The 18519-nt window shown below is 53.0% G+C and overlaps 8 protein-coding genes across 8 annotated transcripts; 3 read left to right on the top strand and 5 right to left on the bottom strand.

Annotated features, from left to right (window-relative positions):
• Positions 1 to 3068: 3068 nt before the first annotated feature.
• Positions 3069 to 5490, top strand: MIND_01347300 (uncharacterized protein; the record flags this gene model as incomplete). The annotated part of the gene is made up of 7 exons (XM_037369910.1): positions 3069 to 3314; positions 3365 to 3529; positions 3576 to 3928; positions 3976 to 4104; positions 4154 to 4260; positions 4311 to 5430; positions 5478 to 5490. 7 exons carry the CDS (start codon positions 3069 to 3071, stop codon positions 5488 to 5490), a joined length of 2133 nt encoding a protein of 710 aa, XP_037213466.1.
• Positions 3109 to 3507, bottom strand: MIND_01347400 (uncharacterized protein; the record flags this gene model as incomplete). The annotated part of the gene is made up of 2 exons (XM_037369911.1): positions 3109 to 3294; positions 3352 to 3507. 2 exons carry the CDS (start codon positions 3505 to 3507, stop codon positions 3109 to 3111), a joined length of 342 nt encoding a protein of 113 aa, XP_037213467.1.
• Positions 5491 to 6386: 896 nt separating the features above from the next.
• Positions 6387 to 7965, bottom strand: MIND_01347200 (p-loop containing nucleoside triphosphate hydrolase protein; the record flags this gene model as incomplete). The annotated part of the gene is made up of 3 exons (XM_037369909.1): positions 6387 to 6869; positions 6918 to 7559; positions 7603 to 7965. 3 exons carry the CDS (start codon positions 7963 to 7965, stop codon positions 6387 to 6389), a joined length of 1488 nt encoding a protein of 495 aa, XP_037213465.1.
• Positions 7966 to 8879: 914 nt separating this feature from the next.
• MIND_01347100 (Aflatoxin B1-aldehyde reductase) lies at positions 8880 to 10462 on the bottom strand (the record flags this gene model as incomplete). The annotated part of the gene is made up of 9 exons (XM_037369908.1): positions 8880 to 9012; positions 9067 to 9200; positions 9254 to 9619; positions 9678 to 9765; positions 9817 to 9885; positions 9936 to 10046; positions 10098 to 10141; positions 10192 to 10359; positions 10415 to 10462. 9 exons carry the CDS (start codon positions 10460 to 10462, stop codon positions 8880 to 8882), a joined length of 1161 nt encoding a protein of 386 aa, XP_037213464.1.
• An 831-nt stretch (positions 10463 to 11293) lies between these two features.
• Positions 11294 to 11753, top strand: MIND_01347000 (Histone H4-like protein; the record flags this gene model as incomplete). The annotated part of the gene is made up of 4 exons (XM_037369907.1): positions 11294 to 11320; positions 11371 to 11431; positions 11478 to 11628; positions 11681 to 11753. The coding sequence occupies 4 exons, from the start codon at positions 11294 to 11296 to the stop codon at positions 11751 to 11753; spliced, it is 312 nt and encodes a 103-aa protein (XP_037213463.1).
• Positions 11754 to 11800: 47 nt separating this feature from the next.
• On the bottom strand, positions 11801 to 13243 carry MIND_01346900 (F-box domain-containing protein; the record flags this gene model as incomplete). Its single annotated transcript, XM_037369906.1, has 1 exon — positions 11801 to 13243. The coding sequence occupies one exon, from the start codon at positions 13241 to 13243 to the stop codon at positions 11801 to 11803; it is 1443 nt and encodes a 480-aa protein (XP_037213462.1).
• A 968-nt stretch (positions 13244 to 14211) lies between these two features.
• Positions 14212 to 16349, bottom strand: MIND_01346800 (Iron permease; the record flags this gene model as incomplete). The annotated part of the gene is made up of 7 exons (XM_037369905.1): positions 14212 to 14951; positions 15001 to 15088; positions 15140 to 15308; positions 15365 to 15568; positions 15608 to 15713; positions 15765 to 16077; positions 16125 to 16349. 7 exons carry the CDS (start codon positions 16347 to 16349, stop codon positions 14212 to 14214), a joined length of 1845 nt encoding a protein of 614 aa, XP_037213461.1.
• Positions 16350 to 17229: 880 nt separating this feature from the next.
• MIND_01346700 (uncharacterized protein) lies at positions 17230 to 18494 on the top strand (the record flags this gene model as incomplete). Its single annotated transcript, XM_037369904.1, has 7 exons — positions 17230 to 17281; positions 17327 to 17453; positions 17504 to 17652; positions 17709 to 18023; positions 18070 to 18138; positions 18187 to 18222; positions 18283 to 18494. The coding sequence occupies 7 exons, from the start codon at positions 17230 to 17232 to the stop codon at positions 18492 to 18494; spliced, it is 960 nt and encodes a 319-aa protein (XP_037213460.1).
• Positions 18495 to 18519: the final 25 nt, after the last annotated feature.

Below are 18519 nucleotides of genomic sequence, written 5' to 3'. Positions count from 1 at the left end.
GTTGCGTCACGAGAGTTGTCACGCAATGCTGCCTACGATCGACGTCTTCCGAGTGTGTTGCTGCCAGAGGCCCCAGATCCTCCCTTCTTCGCACCGATACCCGTATCCGAAGAGAATAAGAAAGTTAAAACAAGTCTTGGTCCGGTTCCGAAGGTGGAGAAGATTGAAATACGAGTTAATGAGAAGGATTTGGATGCTGAGCCGCAATCCCATCGACGGAGAGCGAAGGAGAGGGAATTACAGCGCAGCAATCTGCAGAAGCTGTTGAACGTCGAATCTAACAAGGAATTTTGGGACCTGATACGGGATTGGACAGACAGCAAACGTCGCGACGCACAAGTTGGAGCAGAAGATTTGCGGGGTGTTTTCGAAACTCGATTAAACCCGCCTACTGTGCTGCCACGGACCTTTGACGAGCAGGCTAGGAATCAGTTTGCGCGACTGGCCGAGGAATTGCCCGACGTGACGTACGACACAACACCAAACGAGACTTTCTCCCGTCCATTCGTGCTGGAGGACATTGAGTCGATCAAGTTACATATCCGCAAGCATAACTCTAAGAGTGCCGGTGGAGTAGACAAAATCGCCTACCGAAAGATACTGGAGATGCCGAATGAGCTTTTACTCCAGTTATTCCAGGCATGTTTGGAGCTTTTGCTTGTACAAAAGCAAACCACTGACGGCTTCACCAGACTTGTATTGATACCCGCGATGCCCCACAGACGTGGTTGACTACCGTGCTCGTAGGAATCCTGAAGACAGGGAAAAGAGCGGCTGATCCTGATAGTTACCGTTTGGTGGGACTGGAATGCTGTCTCTTGAAGATGATGACACTCCTCATCGACTCTCGACTTCAGGAGTGGGCGCGGGAGCGAAGCCTAATCCCTCCTTCCCAAAATGGCTTTCGCAAGCGATACCGAACAAATAACAACCCGTTCATCCTGCGTGCCGCGATTGAAAGGGCATGGGCTCAAGGCAAATGCCTGTATGTTGCTTTTGTTGACCTCAAGAACGCCTTTCCCTCGACGGATCTTCCTACTCTGTGGGCCAAACTGTTCAAATCTGGAGTTTCAGGCCCCCTGTTCGACTGGCTGCGTATGATATATGCACGCATGGTCTACATTGTACGACACGGAGGTATATACTCGCAAACCTTCAAGTCGTTAATTGGCGTCTTGACGGGGGACACAGCATCGCCGGGGTTGTGGAATCTTTACTTTGGTGACCTGCCGAACTGGTTTCCAACGGACGGAGATGATATCATGCTCAGTGGAATACCAATGTCCCATATCGAGCATGCGGACGACCTTGCCATCTTCTCAACGACCCGCGAAGGCTTACAAAGGCGACTGCATTGTTTCGCTCGATGGTGTAGCGTCAACTCTATGGTGATCAGCGTTCAAAAAACCCAGTGGATGGTGTTCGGACCGCTGCCGCCGACTCTCCCTCCTCTGTACGTTAACGGTGACGCTGTTTTGCTTGTGGACGAATACAAATTCATTGGCATATGGTTTACATCCACGGAGCGACACATTTTTCACAAACACTATTCGACAAAGGCGTCAAAGGCACTCAGACTTGCTCGTGCATGTTTCTCCGTTAGCTCGAGGACAGGGACATTGCCGGTGCACGAGGGAATTCAGCTGTATCAGGCAAGGGTCGACCCCCATCTTATTTCGGGCTGCGAGGTAGTGGTTGACGTGGACCACAATCTCGTTTCGCTTCTCCAGATACCTCAGAAGTTATACCTTCGACGTCTTCTGGGATTGCGAAAGCGGTCTGAGCGAGCGGTGCTGTATACCGAATCTGGGTTGCTTCCGATTGAATACCGGCGAGCCATCTTGGCTCTGCGCTTTGGGACTTATCTTGCAGACCTGCCCAACGGCCATCTGGCAAAGGCCGCTTATCTGGATTCTTTGTCTCTCGCTGCTGAGGGGAAAATCTCTTGGGTCAGGGACTTGCAGGGTGTGCTTTCACGCTTCGAGGACTTTCCGGTCAACGCCCCTGTGGTGGAGTTCAGCAGCGTTGAGCGTTTAAACGCTCTCGCGGCATTAGTTGAACAATCGGCGCATCACTTCCTCGAGGAGAAGGTTCGTTCCTCGAGAAAGTTGAACTTACTCCGGAGAAGACTCGAGTTGGGCGGAGATAAGTGCCCAATTGTGCAGCTCCGACCGTACCTTAGGCTGGTGAATGCTCCGAGCCGCAAGGCCTTCACGAGATTCATGACATCAGAGCATCAACTGGCGATTACGGTGTTGCGAGAGCCGGGACGATATCGAACAAGGGTTCCGCGTGAACATCGTCTCTGCCGTTTCTGTCATCAGGCAATTGAAGACGAGGCGCACGCAACCTTGGTGTGTGTTGCTCACGCTGAGCTGACTTCCCTGCGCGCCGAGTTCTTGCGTGAGGTCTTCGCAACCCATCCCGACCTGATAGCCTATGCTCAAACCCACTCGGCTCAGTCCCTGTTGGAGAGGCTACTCTTTGATCAGGCACTGGCAGGACGGATGGCAAAGTTCGTGTATCAGGTGTTGGAGATATTTGAAGCGAGGCCTGTTTGGGTACCACCAGGGTTCAGACGGACTTAAACATTTACCCAGATATCAACATGTAGCTAACATTGAAACTGCGAGACGGTTCGCTTTTAATTGCAACTCCCCTGGATGTTGACGATTTATGTGGGAAAGTGGAGAACTGCTTTCCGACTCCTAGTTGCGTAACAACTAGGTTGGCGTCGTATGTCCTATCGTGGGAGGTTACAACGCCACGATCGGAGGGGACGAGTGGTTGGGGCTGGCTGTTCACAACGGTGGAGATTAGTTACATACGTAGCATACTGCAAGACGCCTGTAAGTATGTAGACGGACCCCGCTACGCTTTCCGATTCGGGACCACTGCGGTAATTCTATCCCTATCCCTATCCCGATTGGCTGGAGATTGAAGCTCGCAAGGAGTCAGCGCTCCGATAGTTTACGCGTCGTATCTTACGAAGATGTGAAATTCAGCTCGTTGTCGATCATGTCAGCACAAAGTTTTGAGGAGCCACCCCTTGCCTTTTTTTCCTTGCTATGCCCGGGCTCTCGTGGACAACACCTCAGCAGCGACAGTTCATCGAAGCTGAGCTGTCGACATTCCAGCAACATCAAGCCTCAAAAACCACGCATCTTTTCTGGCCAAAGCTGCAGAAGAAATGGTATTCTGCATTCCCCGAAGAGCTGTCAATGATCCCACCACTTCCCTATGGGCCCAATACACGTCCGCTAACGCAGGAGGAGGAGCAAAAGCTTGCCCAGGCTACAAAGAAGCGCAATGGTGTAAGATTTGAATTCGCTCACACACGAGACAACTCACAAGAGCTTTGTAGCAACTGATGAGCCTACTACTTCGGGAGAGCAAGAAAAAGCGCGGCGTCTCGCGCTCAGGCGTACGTGGCTCTACTGGGACATCGACCACACTGGCAGGGGGTGCAAGCAGCCGCGTGGCTTCTACAGTTACAAGAGCCTTCATCAAGAGTATCGAAAAGAAGGCGGTCCGTCGTATATTATCTTGCTCATTCCGCGCTCACATGTTGTTAGGGCCGCGTTCATCATGAGCCGGAAATGTTTGCCAAGTTATTCGGCGATAGGATCAAGGCTGAGCTTGTCGAACGAGGGTGGTTGGATATGAATGAAGCAGCACATGCGGACCAGCTTTCCGAGGGAGGAGAGGATGAGACTTTTGAAGCTCGCAATGCAAGAGTCAAGGCAATGCAGTCGGCGAGGATGAAGCTTCAGCGGACGGTCCGCGATGAGCTCTGGTCAAAGGCATCGCCGGAAGAGCGGGAGAAGGTTCTGGCGGCGATTGCGCTGGAGCGTGAGGAGAAGGAGAAGCAGAAACTCAAGCTCGAAGATGTGGAGTCGGAGATGAAGACCCCCGAAGAGTATCAGCGGTACGTGCTTGATTAATTCCGTGTATATTGTGCCTCAAGTGTTACAGCGGTGTCGACAGCCTGGACGAGGTCATCATGCAGACAGGCGAGACCATACAGCAGCTCTCCGGGTGGGCAGGAATGACGATTGCTGGTGGTATTGTGCCAGGATTGGGAGGACGGATCGCTGTCAAAGTGTGCGTGACCATTCACTCTTGTCTTTTTCCACTCATCATCTATCGACAGCATCTGCTGGGGCGAAACGGCAGAGGGCAACAACTTTCGGCAATCGCATCCTACATTCTTGGAGGCTATTGAAGTCCCGTTCAATGCGTTTTTGCAAGGTGTTTTTTGTGCGTCATCTGTTGCCTCCCTTTTCTGCCCTCTAACAACTTGGTTTCAGCGGAAGAGGAGCGTAAACGGCGTGCCCTCAATAATACTGAGGACAATGAAACTGAAGATGACGACGAAGAGCCTGAAACCCCGGCCGTCGTGATTCCCAAGCCACGCCGGGTTCGCCGCAAAGCGCAAGACCTCCCCGTTCTCCCTGAGGCTATTCCCCCAGCCCCAGCCCCAGCACCAGTCCCAGCACCGCCTCCCGCCACTGTCCCATCCCATCCCACTCCCCTTACGACCTTGTTTGAAGCCCCGCTGGACCCAGTCGCCCTCCTCTCTACTTCGTCGCAAATCTTTCCGGCTGGCCTTGTTCCAGACAGCTCATTGACGGGCGCCGTACTCGACAGGCCCAATCCGACGCCTGATCTTGCTCAGTATAGCGCGAATATATCACCCAACGGCTATGCCGGGCCCAACTGGTGGGAACTCGTTGGCGCATTTGAGCCAATCCCTCCTTCATTCTCGCCTCCGCCATTCGTGCAGCCATCGTTCTCGCCCCCATCGTTCTCGCCCCGGTCGTTCTCGCCCCCGTCGTTCTCGCCCCCGTCGTTCTCGCCCCCGTCGTTTATGCCACCCTCGCCCTCGCCTTCATCATTTGCACCGCCGTCATCGTCGCCTCAATCATTCTCGCCTTCATCGTTCTTACCTCCCTCATTCCCAACTCCCAATGTCTTGAACCACCGTAACGACACATTGTTTACCGCACAACCCGCCCTTCAGGGCCTCCTCACACCTTGTGGTTCCTCTGAAGCTGTTGCCGACACCGTATTCTCGGCCTTCAAACAATCTGCCGAACCCTCAACCCAAGCCATCAGCATCCCGGTCGAGTCGGTCCCGAAATTGCCGGTGGTTGCGACCGCCACTGTTTTCACGGAAAGCACCAACATTGTCCCCGCATTAACGAGTCCCGGCCGCCCCAGTACTGAACACACGAGAGAAGGGGCTGCAAATCCCGATGTCAGCAAGGGGGAAAAACCGAAAGGGCGGGGAATGAGAGAGCGGAAACAAAGTACCCGAATCGACTACATTGAGCAGTGGGGGGTGAAGATGTCGCACGGCTCAAAGCGCCAACGGAGTGAGACGGGGGACAAGGGGGGGCATGAAACAAGCCAACCGGCACGGAAAAAGTAAGTCCACACCGGAATTATGACTTGTTCCTCATTCATCATCCTAGGGCCAAGAAGTAGATTACATGCTCCTTGTACTGTACAGTATTCTCGCCTGCAAAAAATGAGTGCCATGAAATAATATAGTCGATAAGCCTTTGTCACCGTGTACTCATAAGTGTACCTGTCCTGTAGGTACTATAACCAGTATCATTATGAGAAGTGTTGTGTTATTACTTGACAATACATAGGACGGTTTGGCCTTGAAAACCAACTACGTCATTGACCGGGATTGATCGCTGGCATCAGAATGTGATAAAATTCCAAGCACAGGGAGTGAACTGCGCACCCGCCGTCGACACAATCACAATGCTAAGGTGCTGCACCGGCGCTGGTAACGATGGCGAGCAAGTGCAGGGCAACGGCCAGCGGCATAACGGCCAGTGGCGGGCGGTGGGCAGCGGGCAGCGGGCAGCGGGGAACACATTCACCTGCATATGTCAGAGCGTGGGCAGATCCGCAGTGCCGCCCTGGAGGACAGCGAGCAGGAGGGCGGGCGCAACGAGAGCGGACGGGAGGGGAGGAGGGCGGGCAGGAGGGCGGGCGCAACGAGGGAGGGCGGGCAGAAGGGCGGCCGGGAGGGCGGCCGGGCGGGTGGCCGGGTGGCCGGGCGGCAGTCTACCCGGGCGGGAGCGGATCCACCCGGATCCATCAGCCCATGACAAAGCCTTAGCAGGTCAGCAGCGCCCCAGGCGGGGTCGGGAGCGCGGTCGGGAGCGCGGTCGGGAGCGATGGCAGGAGCGCAGGGTCGGATTAGTGAGCTGCATGATGCATCAGGGCAACTCTGGACGGAGTGATCTTGATGCATCACAGCACTTCGCTTACAACAGGCATGTTATGCATAATATCCCCAGGTACGCCTGCATGGACCGGGAGGACATGAATGGGCCAGAGTAGCTGGTATATTCGGTGAGCATTTACTTCGCGACACCTAGCGCAAGCTTACCTTTGCTTTCGTTCCCAAAGAATCGGTCCCAGACTCGGCGACGGCATGCTTCTGTCACGATGAACTCGAGCAGAAATCGTTCATCTCGCAATTGAATCTCTGACTGCTTCTTCTTTTTAGACACGCGTTGCTGGAAAGACGGCCGGTCCACTCTCTCCTCGGTATTCTCTCCCTCTTGCTGGTCCATTTCCTCCAACGCCAACTCCCGATCGTGCCCTACCTCTTCCCCTTCATCTTCCGACCCTTCCGACCCTTCATTTCCAGTCTCGACATCCTCGCGTAAGCTTTCCGACTCGGCATAACAACGCGTCCTCATGTTCTTGGTGATATACAAGACCGCCTCGCCACGTTTGGTGAAATCTCGAGCACAACGACCGATTTTTTGGACTGTAGAGAGAAAGGTGCGGGGCTTCATCCACAGGATGACGCGCTCGATGCTGCGAAAGTCCATTCCCTGGTGGAGGTAAGCTCTAGTGAATTTCAGCGCTGCACTGGCACTCACGAGGCCTAATGCATCTGTTGCTGAGACAGCGCGCAGCTCGCCGCTGGCAATTCGCGTTTGGATGTCGACCTTCCGATCTTCATGAACATGTCGGTGATAAAATTCGAATGCTTTCTTGGGATCAAAACACGATGGTGCGTGGTCTCGAAGGAAATCCTGGATTTTTTCGGCAGTCTGACGGTCATTTACATAGATTAGAGTTTGTGGAAACTCTTCGGGGGCCTTGATGCTATTGGGAAAGAGCAGCAACAAGTCGGCAAATGAGTCCGGCTCATTCTGCAGTTGCTGCACTGCAAGCGACACATTTGGTTTCGCGTTCGACACCTGCACTTTGGCAGTATCCGCGGGAAGTCCCAGGACATCCAAGATGTCGCGCATAACTTCGTCAGGTGCCGTGGCTGTTGCTCCTGTAATCGGGGTCCCGGGAGGCAGTCGCGCCGCAAGCTCAACAATCTTGCGGTACTCTGGGCGAAAGTCGTTGGTCCCCCACTCGGAAATGCAGTGTACCTCGTCGATAATAAGGTTGATTATATTCTTTGTGAATGGTATGCTGTTTAGCACTTTCTCGTGGAATAGCGGCGTGAGACCCATCTCTGGCCCGAGAAAACCAACGCGATACTGATTTTGTCCCAGTTTCTTGGTCTAGGTAAGTCAATGAAGCAGTTATAGAAGCCTCCTGACATACAGTTAATGCCTGCTCAAGGTCTGGAGTGTTTGAGGTAACAGCTATGGCTGGAATGCCTTTGGAATTGAGCAGCTGGGCTTGGGCCTCTAGAAGCGCGACTAGCGGCCCAATAACAAGGACTATCTTGTTGGAGGCTTCGTCTGTGCACCCAGGCTGCCAGTAGTAGAAGAGGGCGAACCAAAATGCGAGGGTTTTGCCTCCTCCTGTGGGGACATCCAGCATGGTATGCTTGCCTTGAAGCACGTTCAGGCCGACCTTCTCTTGAAATGGGTGAAGGGAGGGGATGTTGAAGACACTACATAGTGTTTCTCTGGCGATTTTGAGTCGCTGCGGGTCGATAGAGTCAACGGGGACGAAAGGCATCGAGCAAGCCCCTAATTGATCAGCGCAGAAAGATTGCTCATTTGCGTCGTCAATTCTTGGAATTTCGAAAAAATAAAAACATAGCGAGATTCGCATTTACGAGCGCTATCTACTGGTACTTTAAAATTTGTGAAAATTCAAACTTTGTCCCAAGACCCTGGCTGAGTCATTAATTCCACCCGGTTTCGGCTCGTGTGCCTAAGGCGCCGGTGATTCTGTTCCAGTCGCTATCGCAGTGACCGATTTTGTCACGTCCGCGATGCGACTGGTTCGAGTCTACATCTGTAGAAGCCGGAAGCTCACGGCATCAAGATAGTTGAACATTAGTTGAACCAGTCCGCATACATACCTAAAGTGCACATGCATAGGCCTCTCAATCTGCTCTCAATCGTCATTCGGGCCGACATCGGCAGTTGCAAAACTTTTTTGGGTCACTTCGTTCGTCAGCTAACTTCCCGATCCCCATGATAACAGGCCGACGCGCAGCGAGACAAACAGAGCATAGTAGTTACAGCAACTTGTCAGCAAGTGACTAAGAAGAGTTTTGGTTCACACAACAAACAACCTCAACTCAACCAATAGCATCTGGAGGCTGACTAACATTGACGACTCACGACGGTCACTGCTGCAGCTGAACATCTGTGTGAAGAAATCATCCAACGAGCCGTCGAGTCGCTTACCGTCAGTGGCAGCAGCAGGATCGAGTTGTTATGCGGGTCCTTGACGTAATCCAGTGACACTCGTTTATATTCCACCCAGGTTATACCTCCTACTTCCAAAAAACCAGCCTCTTACTACGAAGAGGGATCGAGAGCGTGTGATTATAAAAGTACAGTCTCACGCGTCGAAGCGTCAAATGCGCCTCTGGCCACTAGAAGGCCCGCCCGCCGGCAATCATCGTTCACTATTACTGCTCAGTATCCATGCACGCCCGGATTATACCACGCCGGATCGCACCAATACCCAGGTAATCCTCCATCCAGCTTGACGCTGGCATAGCATTCATCGAACGCGTCGACAACAGCGTCTGGTAGTGGGCCATACATGCTAAATTCGTCACAAGATGAGCTGGAAGCCGGAGAACGAGAGATGCGGACATACCAGTATCCCAAGGTCTCCCTCACGTGATCTGGTCTTGTCCCCCCAAATACAATACCGATGTCGGTGGGAAGCATCGCACTGTGATGCTGCAGCCATCTGACGGAGGCTTCGTGTAAACTGAGGTTATAGCGTTGCTGTATATGCTTCTCTCAGTAATAGTGCGCCGGCAAGGGGCAGAACAACCCACCAAGACAGCTGTCAGCACCATAACCGCATCATTCATGCTGGGATGCAGGTAGCGGTTCTGGTACCACATGCCAAACGGGTTCTGTGGGTCGAAATTACTCCCGCTCCCCTTCAATCGTCGTTGTATCGCGCGTAATGGTGGGTGGGGTGAGTGTGTCGAGCGTTCTTGGAGGTTGAGCTCTTCCAATTTGACATCAATGCCGTCGTCAGAAGGGACGGACTCCGGGTCGAACAGCATCCCGCCGACAAGATACCCGCCGGCCAGAGGACTGTATGCAGCGAATTTGATGTTGAAATGTCGAAGACATGGAATCAGCCTATTCGATTCTTGCATCAGCAGCCGGGTCTGCTTTGAGACGAGATTAGACTAGACTGAACTCGTTCTCCGCGGTCCTGTCAATCGCGCTGTAGACTCCCTGGTACACCCGAGGGGCATTCCACCGATTCGCCTGACACAGCGTCATAATTTCGGCGACCTCGTAACTGCGGTAGTTGCTCAGGCCGAGCATTTCACTGGCAAGGTTTGTTTGGAGATGAACTTGAGTGGGGTATAGTGCGACCTACAATCCGCCTTCCCTGTACAGCTCGTCCATTGCAGCAAATGTTTCGGAGAATGGCGTGGCACGGTCTGGACTGCGTTGGGGTCTCAGTTGGCAGTCAGACAGCACCAAGAAACCACCCACGCGTTAAGGTATAGCACTCTCACCCGCCTTCCTCCCAAAGCTGCTACCATCCGCTCATATGCTTGCCGAAGTTTTGTCCGGGAATGGTCACCAGGTAAAAGAGGATAAAATCTTTCGTCATGTGAGCATGAGCCATCTTAGCAGGTCAATGGAACAACTCACTTGGTGTCGATGGCGGATCCATGGAGGTTGGTTTGAGCAAGGAGCTACCATTGAAAGTCAAGATTGAGCCTAAGGGAAAATAAACGCCACGCACCTTCTCGCTTGTCCCAAACCCATACACATTCGATGTGTCGATCGCCCTAACCGGTCTTTGTCCAGGAGTCTGGCCAACGACTTCACACCAAGTGTCGATGAGCCGTTGTACTTTAGTTGGGTTTGTAAGGGTGCAAAAGGTACCCGGTGCTCCAATTGAAGCGGCGCCCTAGTGTATAGTTAGGCGAAGCATAAGTGAACGGAAAAGAGTGCACATAAATGACCGGGATTCGAGGCGCAAAAATGGGTTGAGGACGAGTTGAAGATGGCATTGGAACTAGACCCTTGTTAGCGCGACTACCGGTTTTGCACATGGACTTACAGCGGTATATATAGTGCTGCCCAGACTAAAGCTTCTTCGTGTGGTTCTCCCGCTTTACCCTGAATGTACTGACCAAGGCCGTTCCTTTATAAAGTGTATTCAGTCGCGGGTTGGTCGAGATGGATACGGGTGGACCCAGCGCACTCGGTCGGGCAACGTTGAAGGAGGAAGGAACAAGCTCGGGGGGTGTGGCGGAAACGAGAAGATAGTTTGACCGCCCGCGGACCGCCCGACTTGGCCTGGTGGCTAGATCCGGACAATGACGGGTGCCTTGCGTTCTTGAGCGGGAGAGGAGGCGTGTCTGGGTTATGACGAGGTCGAGTTCAAGTTACGGACGCTCTTTATGCGCTTAACGCCGTCTTCACGCATGGCTTGACCATGAATTAAGGGTCTCAACGCCGCCCGCAACCGAACATCGGGCGGTCCTCTGAGATCGTCAATTGGATATTGATTTGCGGCCGCAGATAACTTGTCTGTGCCTTGGAGTTCAAAGGTGAGCGCCCGCAACAAAATCTATTCGGAAGCGCCTCACCTATGGGCCAGTCATTGGACAGAGGTAGATGTCAACTGTGATAAACTGTCGCTTTGTCGACAATTTTAGGCTGTGGGGCGTTCCGAGGAGCTGCATGACGCGTGGCTCGTTCTCGTCGATGGCCAATCGATGGTTGGTCGTGGGAGACAAGTCTGAGTCAGTGCCAAGTGTTGATCCGCTCGGCCCAATACGCATCAAAGCTGGATTTCCCACACCAATTATCCCTTGACTCCTACTCCCATCTCTCGCATGACCATTTGGAGGAAGGGATATAAGGTGCCCAGTCATTTATATTCTCTATTCAGACGCTCAGTCGGCCACATAAGCGTCCGGCGTATAGTGGTGCAAAGAGGTGCTGCCATCGGCGGATACCTGACACAATCCAAAGTGCGTTATGCACCAGCCATCTCTTTGTCGATAACCTATTAGATAGGCATAACCAAACCTGATATTTGCCGTCTTGCACGCCGTGGAGGGACCAAGCGTACATCAAACCTCATCTACGAAGAAACCCGATGCCTGTTAAAGAAGTTCTTGGACGATGTGGTCCGTGACACGATACTGCACACTACACACAATTGGCGGTGCGCCACCGCTTCAGTTTTCTCGTCTCAGAGGCCTGACTTGTAATCGCAGAAACACTGTCACTGCTGCTGATGTTACCCGTGCTTTACGAGCTCGCACAGGACACTCGTTGTATCTATGTTAAGCTAACTCACTGGCTTCGAATGACAAAAAGTCTGTATATATATTAACTCACAAGAACTCGAAGTTGTCGGAGTCCAGCAACGTCCCCTCCTCAAACCGCACGTCAATTATATCATTCCATTCGGCCGAGCGAAGTAGTTCAACCGCTGTTTTGATAGGTATCATTAGCGTTCGTTTTATTGTGCGGATTTCAAGCTTGAATGGCCCTTGGTTTCCCTGGTCATTTGTCAAGGTGCCGGTTGAATGGCTCCGGTCATGAAGCTGTTGCGCGTGGCTCTTCGCAAACATGAAGAGCGAAGAGGAGTCAACATCCGAGGGCAGCAACGTGATCGTCAAGGAATTCATGCACGCTAGGGAGCCCCGTGTGCCGAGTCCGCTAAGCAATAAAAGGTCCTCGGATGTAATGCCTGAAAAGCAACTGATGACCAAAGAGTGCATAGCTGGGAAAAGTTGCGACGCCAGGAATTCATATGATGGGGCAAAGGTGTATGACACAATGCGCACAGTTTCAACTTGACATCTTGACCGTTCGAAGAGGGAGCGAAGAACTGGAATCCCCATTTCCGGTGGTTGGACGTCCAAAATCACGGACTTGAGCGCAGGAAGGACGAGGGCGGGCAGGACATGGGCTTCACCAATGTGAAGCTCCAGGGTGTGCAGGTGGGTAAGAGCTAGAGGAATCTGGGGCACAACCCCCGTCTCGGAGTCGTCGTCGTGATGGTATGAATCGAGATTCAAATTCTCTAGCAACGGACACTGCTGCAGCATGATGAGGGCCTTTTGGACAGATAAGTTGCCAATCTCGAGACGTGTGAGGTTTTCAAACGACACAACGACAGGGGGGGTGCATCCCCATAGCACGAGCTTTCTCAGGGCAGGCCAGCTTGAAGACGCTTCTCGGCTGTTCCTTGCCAACTCGAACTGAGCGTAGAATTCAAGAGTTTCGAGAAGGGGAAGTGAGGCCGGAAACGCCTCCGAAGTGACTTGAATAGACGGCCCACGCGGGCCACCCAATCGGCGTTCTTTGTGGAACCCTGCGAAGCGCCAACGCGAGCTAAACTCCGCTAACAGCAGCATGACGATGTTGGCGTCCTCCACAGCGAGAGGCAGGGTGATTATGATATCGAGAGGGAGTATTTTGGAGCGAGATAGCCAGGTCCGCAAGATCTCCTGCACTTCTGGAGAGGCGGACTTGCACCTGAATACCAAGCGCTGCCAAAGACTGCTCGTTGTCAGCGCTGTGTCCAGCCAGACGCGGCAGACTGCCGCAACCGTGAGTCTAAAGTGAGGGATGTTTTGGTCCGCACAGGCATGTTGGAATATCTTGACCAGAAGTTCGATAGGAAGGGTGTGGATTGGGTAGACAATGGCTTTCAGCTCGCTGTCGAGCTGTTCCCGTTTGGAGAGGAGGGAAGAGATAGACGTCTCATGATCGCGTATTTGAGCATCAATATCGGCGATTTGAGCGCGTAGTGCGACGGCTGGCGGCATACAGACAACAAGAAGTTGAAGGGTTCGGGCAAGGAAGATTGAAGTCACGTGTACTTTTCAAACCATCTTCCGAGCCAGCTGCAGGTACTATGTTGCGCTCTGTTGCGCTGCACCCTTTGCCTTCGGTCGTCCTCAGCCTGATAAAGTGCTTAACTGGAAGGACATCTCCGATGATATCTTATCGTTGACCTCGCATCACGTTGCGCCATCAGCGCACATTAGAAATCGCGACTGATAAGATAAGTCGAGCCAATCTTGGATGGGGGCGTTGGCCAATGCGGGGTACGTTAAGCTGCATCCCACGACCTCACACTGCATCAAAGTCATTGGCTCAGATGACCACAGAGAGTCGAACTCGGAAGTTTATTTGAACTTTATTAACCGTTTAGGCGCTCTTCTTTTGTTCACTTGGTGACTGCTGAATCCTGATGAGCTGTTGCCGCTCTACGTAGCTGGCTTCTACTATCTCATCACTGATAGATCTTGCGCTTCAATTGAAGGCACGTTCGCTTCATACTTCTGGTCCAAATCATCCGGGCGCGGTCGGTCCAAAATTGATCACCATACTGTACTACTAGTAGTATTCCTGTGGAACTGAGAACTATCGATCAACCAAGAGTTCAGTCGTGAACTCGGGCCGGTCGTGAATGTTGTGCTTGATGGCATGAAATCTGATGTCTGCGGAGGCCCTCTCTTGTCGGTTACACACGGCGTTTCGATCCAACGTGGGCATCGACAATCCGCGGATAGTTCCGCGTGGCCCGGCGCATTGCCAGCACAATTGATTCGCTTTTCGACTGATAGCTGACATATGATGGAACTGTTAACGAGTCGTGTGGTACATATCTTCTATGAATGTGGCTACATGAATAGGGCTCTGATACATGCTACAAGTGATTGGGGGCGTCTTCGGTTTTATTGATGCACTGATCAGAGAGTGGACGAATGAACTCGATGGTATATGCCATTTACCCGTGCACCGGGTCTTTGCGCTCTTCCCTCCCAGCCTCGACATCAGCTGCCCCAGATTTGGCGGTCTCCCGACCCCACGCCTCGTCAACTTGGGTATGCAGTGGCAGCGCCTTCATCGCGAAGCTCACCAAGAGTCCGAGGCCCCCGAGGCCCGCAAGGGTATTCCAGACGACCTGGAAAGCTTGCGCGAACGCTGCGCGCACTTGGTCCTTCAACGGCTGGGGCAGATGGCGAATCCGCGGGATAACCTCGAATGCAATCTCTGCGCCGTGGCTGCCAGAGGAAGAGGGGAACCGGGCGAGGAAGTCCGGCGGGAGGTGGCTAGCCAATTGGTTCTGGACGATAGTGCCGCCGATAGTCACGCCCCAGATGAGCGCGAAGTTGCGGAGGAACACAAAGAAGGCGAGTGCGGGTGCGGATTGGGTTACCGGAATGGGGGCGAGAACTGGGAAGTAGGCTGCAACATAGTTGATGCCAATGCCCACGCCTAAGAGGACTTGGACCCCAAAGTTGGTCGCCCGAGAGGTGTTTTCGTTGATCTGGCCGTAGAGAGCGGCACCCAAGATGACAATGCTCCAGCCGAACCACATCGGCTGGCGATACCGCGAAAAACGCTGGATTATAAGGCCAGCGACGAGCGAGGACGGCGCAATAGTCTGTGAAGCGCCAAAAATATCGACGCCTGCCGCGATGGGTGATGCATCCTTGCAAGCCTGGAAGAACGACGGCAGCCAATCTTAATAATTAGTATGCTAGTGTCACATTAGCTGAAAAGTATGACTTACAAGCAAGGGTGGAGAGAACAATGCCATTGAAGAAGTTCTGGGTATATCCGCTAAGCGCGGTGCGGCTTTTCATCAAGCTAATTGGGACCTGGGCAAAGATCAGCATGGGAAACTGGTCGAATCAGGCGGCCGAACGCACAATGGGATATTCTGGTACATTGGCCTCGTATATCAGAAAACCAGCGAGTCCCGCGAAGCCGACTATCAGCGGGACCAAAACCTTGGGCGACGACCAAGGATGTTGCGTGCCTGCCCAAGTTAAAGCGATGACGATGGATGTGGTCGAAGAGACAATAATGGCATTGCCGCTGCACAGTCGACATCAGCACAATAATTCCATACTGTAGTGCAGAAATATAGTTACATCCAGTCCAGCCTCCTCATTTTTTCGCCGAAGGGTACGGTTGGAGTCTTGAGCCGTAAGAATACGGCAACAAGAATTGCTGCGACAGCGCATATGGGGAGATTGAGGTAGAAGAGCCAGCGCCATTGACCGTGTTGGGCAAGCGCACCGCCAACGACAGGTCCAGTCCCACTCCCAATCGCGAATGCACTGAATTGAGAAAGTCTATTAGACGTTTGAATGACAGAAGACACGAGAACGTACAGCGCGATTATGCCATTGAATGCACCTCGATCCTTTAGTGGCACTAAATCTGCGATGATAATCTGGATCAATGCTGTGATCGCGCCAGCGCCAAGACCCTGAACGGCTAATTGTCGGGGGTCAGAGTACGAATTTGAAGACTTGTAAGATAACGCACTGCGGCCCCCAATCAGGAAGTTCATGCTCGTCGCTGCCCCGCATAACGCGCTGCCGATGGAAAAAATGGCTATTCCGAGGAGCATGACAGCACGGCGACCAAAGATCTGCAGAACACGTGCAGCCATCAGCATGGGATTATTCTCTTTGGCCACGAATGATCTCGAGGTAACATTGAACACGCTCACCTGAGCAAGCCCTCCGCAAAACGGGAGGAGCACTGTTGAGCCGAGGTTGTAAGCAGACCCGACCCAGATGTACTGTGTGCCTTCCAGCTCTTGTGCGATAACCGGCAGGGCAGTCGCGACAGAGCTCTGTAACACTTGTTTCAGACAGGAAAAAGGAATGAAGAAAAACATACGAATTCCATTGCAGTCAAGACCATACATATCGCAAGGGAGAGGATGATGCACCAAAAGCGCCAGTCGCGCTGCATTGGCTGTCCACCCCCGTTTTGAGCATCATCGTCGACTTTGTGGCGAAGCGCGGGAACGAGCGACGCGGAGGGAGATTGAGACTCGTGCGACCACTTGGCTTCGCTCTCGGACGACATGGGCGGGGGGTGCGCTGAGGCTTGCGCAGCCATGGTGAGCGAGGTCAAAAGTGAAGCCGGAGTGGGGTAAATAAATGCATAGAAACGAATGAAACGTGGTTATCGGCATCGTGCAGTCGTATTCGGATTCAGATGGGGAACCACGGAGAGCCATCATGAGGTCTCATGAGGTCCTGCGCCGAGATTGAGAATTGCAACGGGCAACGACATGATGCCATCGAGAAACATATCTTGAAGAAGCAATCCATTTGCATATTGCTCAGCCTGATTACTCGGGATTGAGGTGTGGATCAGACGAAGGAGATTTCGGGGCGATCAAGATCGACGCGGTCCTACATTCGGAGAGGCGTCGGCCTGCCATGGGACCTCGGGCTCGTGGTGGTGAAACGGGAAGCCACGCACGCACGTGGAGTCACACTGATCGAGGCTGTCACGAGGTGACCGTAACTTGATGACGCAATCACCGCGTCCGTTTGCAGGCTTCTGCCCGCCCTGACGCCCTGGGCTTCCCGCTGGCTTCCCCCGGAGAAAACATCGACCTTCCGCAATACAAATCTCATCGGCAACTGACACCCGTGTATGCTCTTGGTTGCTCGATGGCTTGCGACGGCCTGCTCACGTATGATGGCAAAAGGGACTTGGCTCCAACTTGGCTGCACATGCACTCCGTCTCCACGCATCAATCGACCAAAGAGTCAGGACACAGCGTAAATCTCACATGGCACCAGTCTAGATCTATTCCTATCTATTCTTCGCTTGTTGCAGACGGAGATGCCATCTGTTTACCGATGGGGATGGAAGACCCAATCTTGGGCTTATAACCCATAGCCGGAAGGGTGTCTTCGTCTTCGTCTTCCCCGGCCTAACCCTTCGGTCTTTTCTTCGCAGTTCCCATTCATTCCCGCTTCCAGCGATGTCCGCTGCTCCGAATCCACTGGCGCACTTTGATGCCGCGCCAACCGTTGGTACGCGATGAACCGCGACCCCTAACTGCACTGAATGATTTGTAGGCGCTCTTCTCATCGGGACTCTCTGCTCATACGTTCTTTTCGGAATCACGACCGTTCAAGCATATCTGTACTACGGGCGATTCCAAGATGACCCGTGGACCTTGAAGGGAATGGTGGCTTTCGTCTGGTGAGCTCTGAGACGTTTATGGCCTCTGCGTGGCTCACCACCTTGAGCAGGATGTTCGAGTTCGCTCATGCGGCCTCCATTGGGCATGCAAATTATTTCTATGCTGTCATCAACTACGGGAATCCTAGAAGTCTACTGGGAAAGATGCCTGTTAGTTTGGCGTTGTCGGTTGTTCTTGGCGCGATTATCACGACTTTGGGTATGCAGATCCCTTATCCTTATCTTTCCTCTGATGCTCACTGGTTAACTTTATAGTGCAGTCCTTCTTTGCCTTCCGCATATGGAATCTCGCAGCCAACCGTTTCGTCCGTATCATTCCCCTCTTGCTATGGATCACGGGCGGGGCTTACCTGGTGGGCTCCATCGCCGCGACGACACTTGCCATCGGGGCAAAGAACATCCCCTCGTTCCTCAATCAATATGGCTGGCTACTGCTCACACCCTGGATCGTCAATCTGATAAACGACAATGTCATCACCATTTCACTCGTCCTGTTGTTGCTTTCCAGCCGGTCGAAAGGTTTCCAGAGGACCAGTGCGTTGGTCGATAAGCTCATTATGTGGACCATCGGTAAATCTCTGCCCACCCTGCTATATCCGCTCATTCTTTACTGCAGAGACGGGGCTAATTACCAGCATCTTCAGCGTCTTGACGCTGGCGTTCTACCAGGCAGAGAGAACCAACTGTATGTCCCTTTTGATGCTATTTCAAGAGACTTGCTGAATTGAAATAGTCGTCTGGGTCGGCATTCAGTTCGTCAAAGCGCGTCGTACGTTGGTTTCTCTGATCGTCTTCCTTTCCTGATCGCTGCTTACCCTCCATGCTCCAGTCTTCGCCAACTCCCTTCTCGCTTCGCTCAACTCAAGACAAACCCTGCGCGCGCTCAATGCGTCGCTGAGTGACTCGAACGGAGCGGTGACCTCCCGCGGCGGATACAACGGCACGAACGGCCAAACGCAGACCGGCACTCTCAACATCGCGATGACCAAAGTGACCCTTCGGGAGGATGGCGGGCCAGTGTACGGCTACAAGAGCGCATAAGCTTGTCGACTCATTCCTGGCCGGC

Source organism: Mycena indigotica (assembly GCF_014461135.1).
Source record: "Mycena indigotica strain 171206Taipei chromosome Unknown Mind.scaff0016, whole genome shotgun sequence".
Classification (NCBI taxonomy): domain Eukaryota; kingdom Fungi; phylum Basidiomycota; class Agaricomycetes; order Agaricales; family Mycenaceae; genus Mycena; species Mycena indigotica.
The sequence above is the reverse complement of the archived record's forward strand: the minus strand, read 5'-3'. Positions and strand labels throughout refer to the sequence as shown.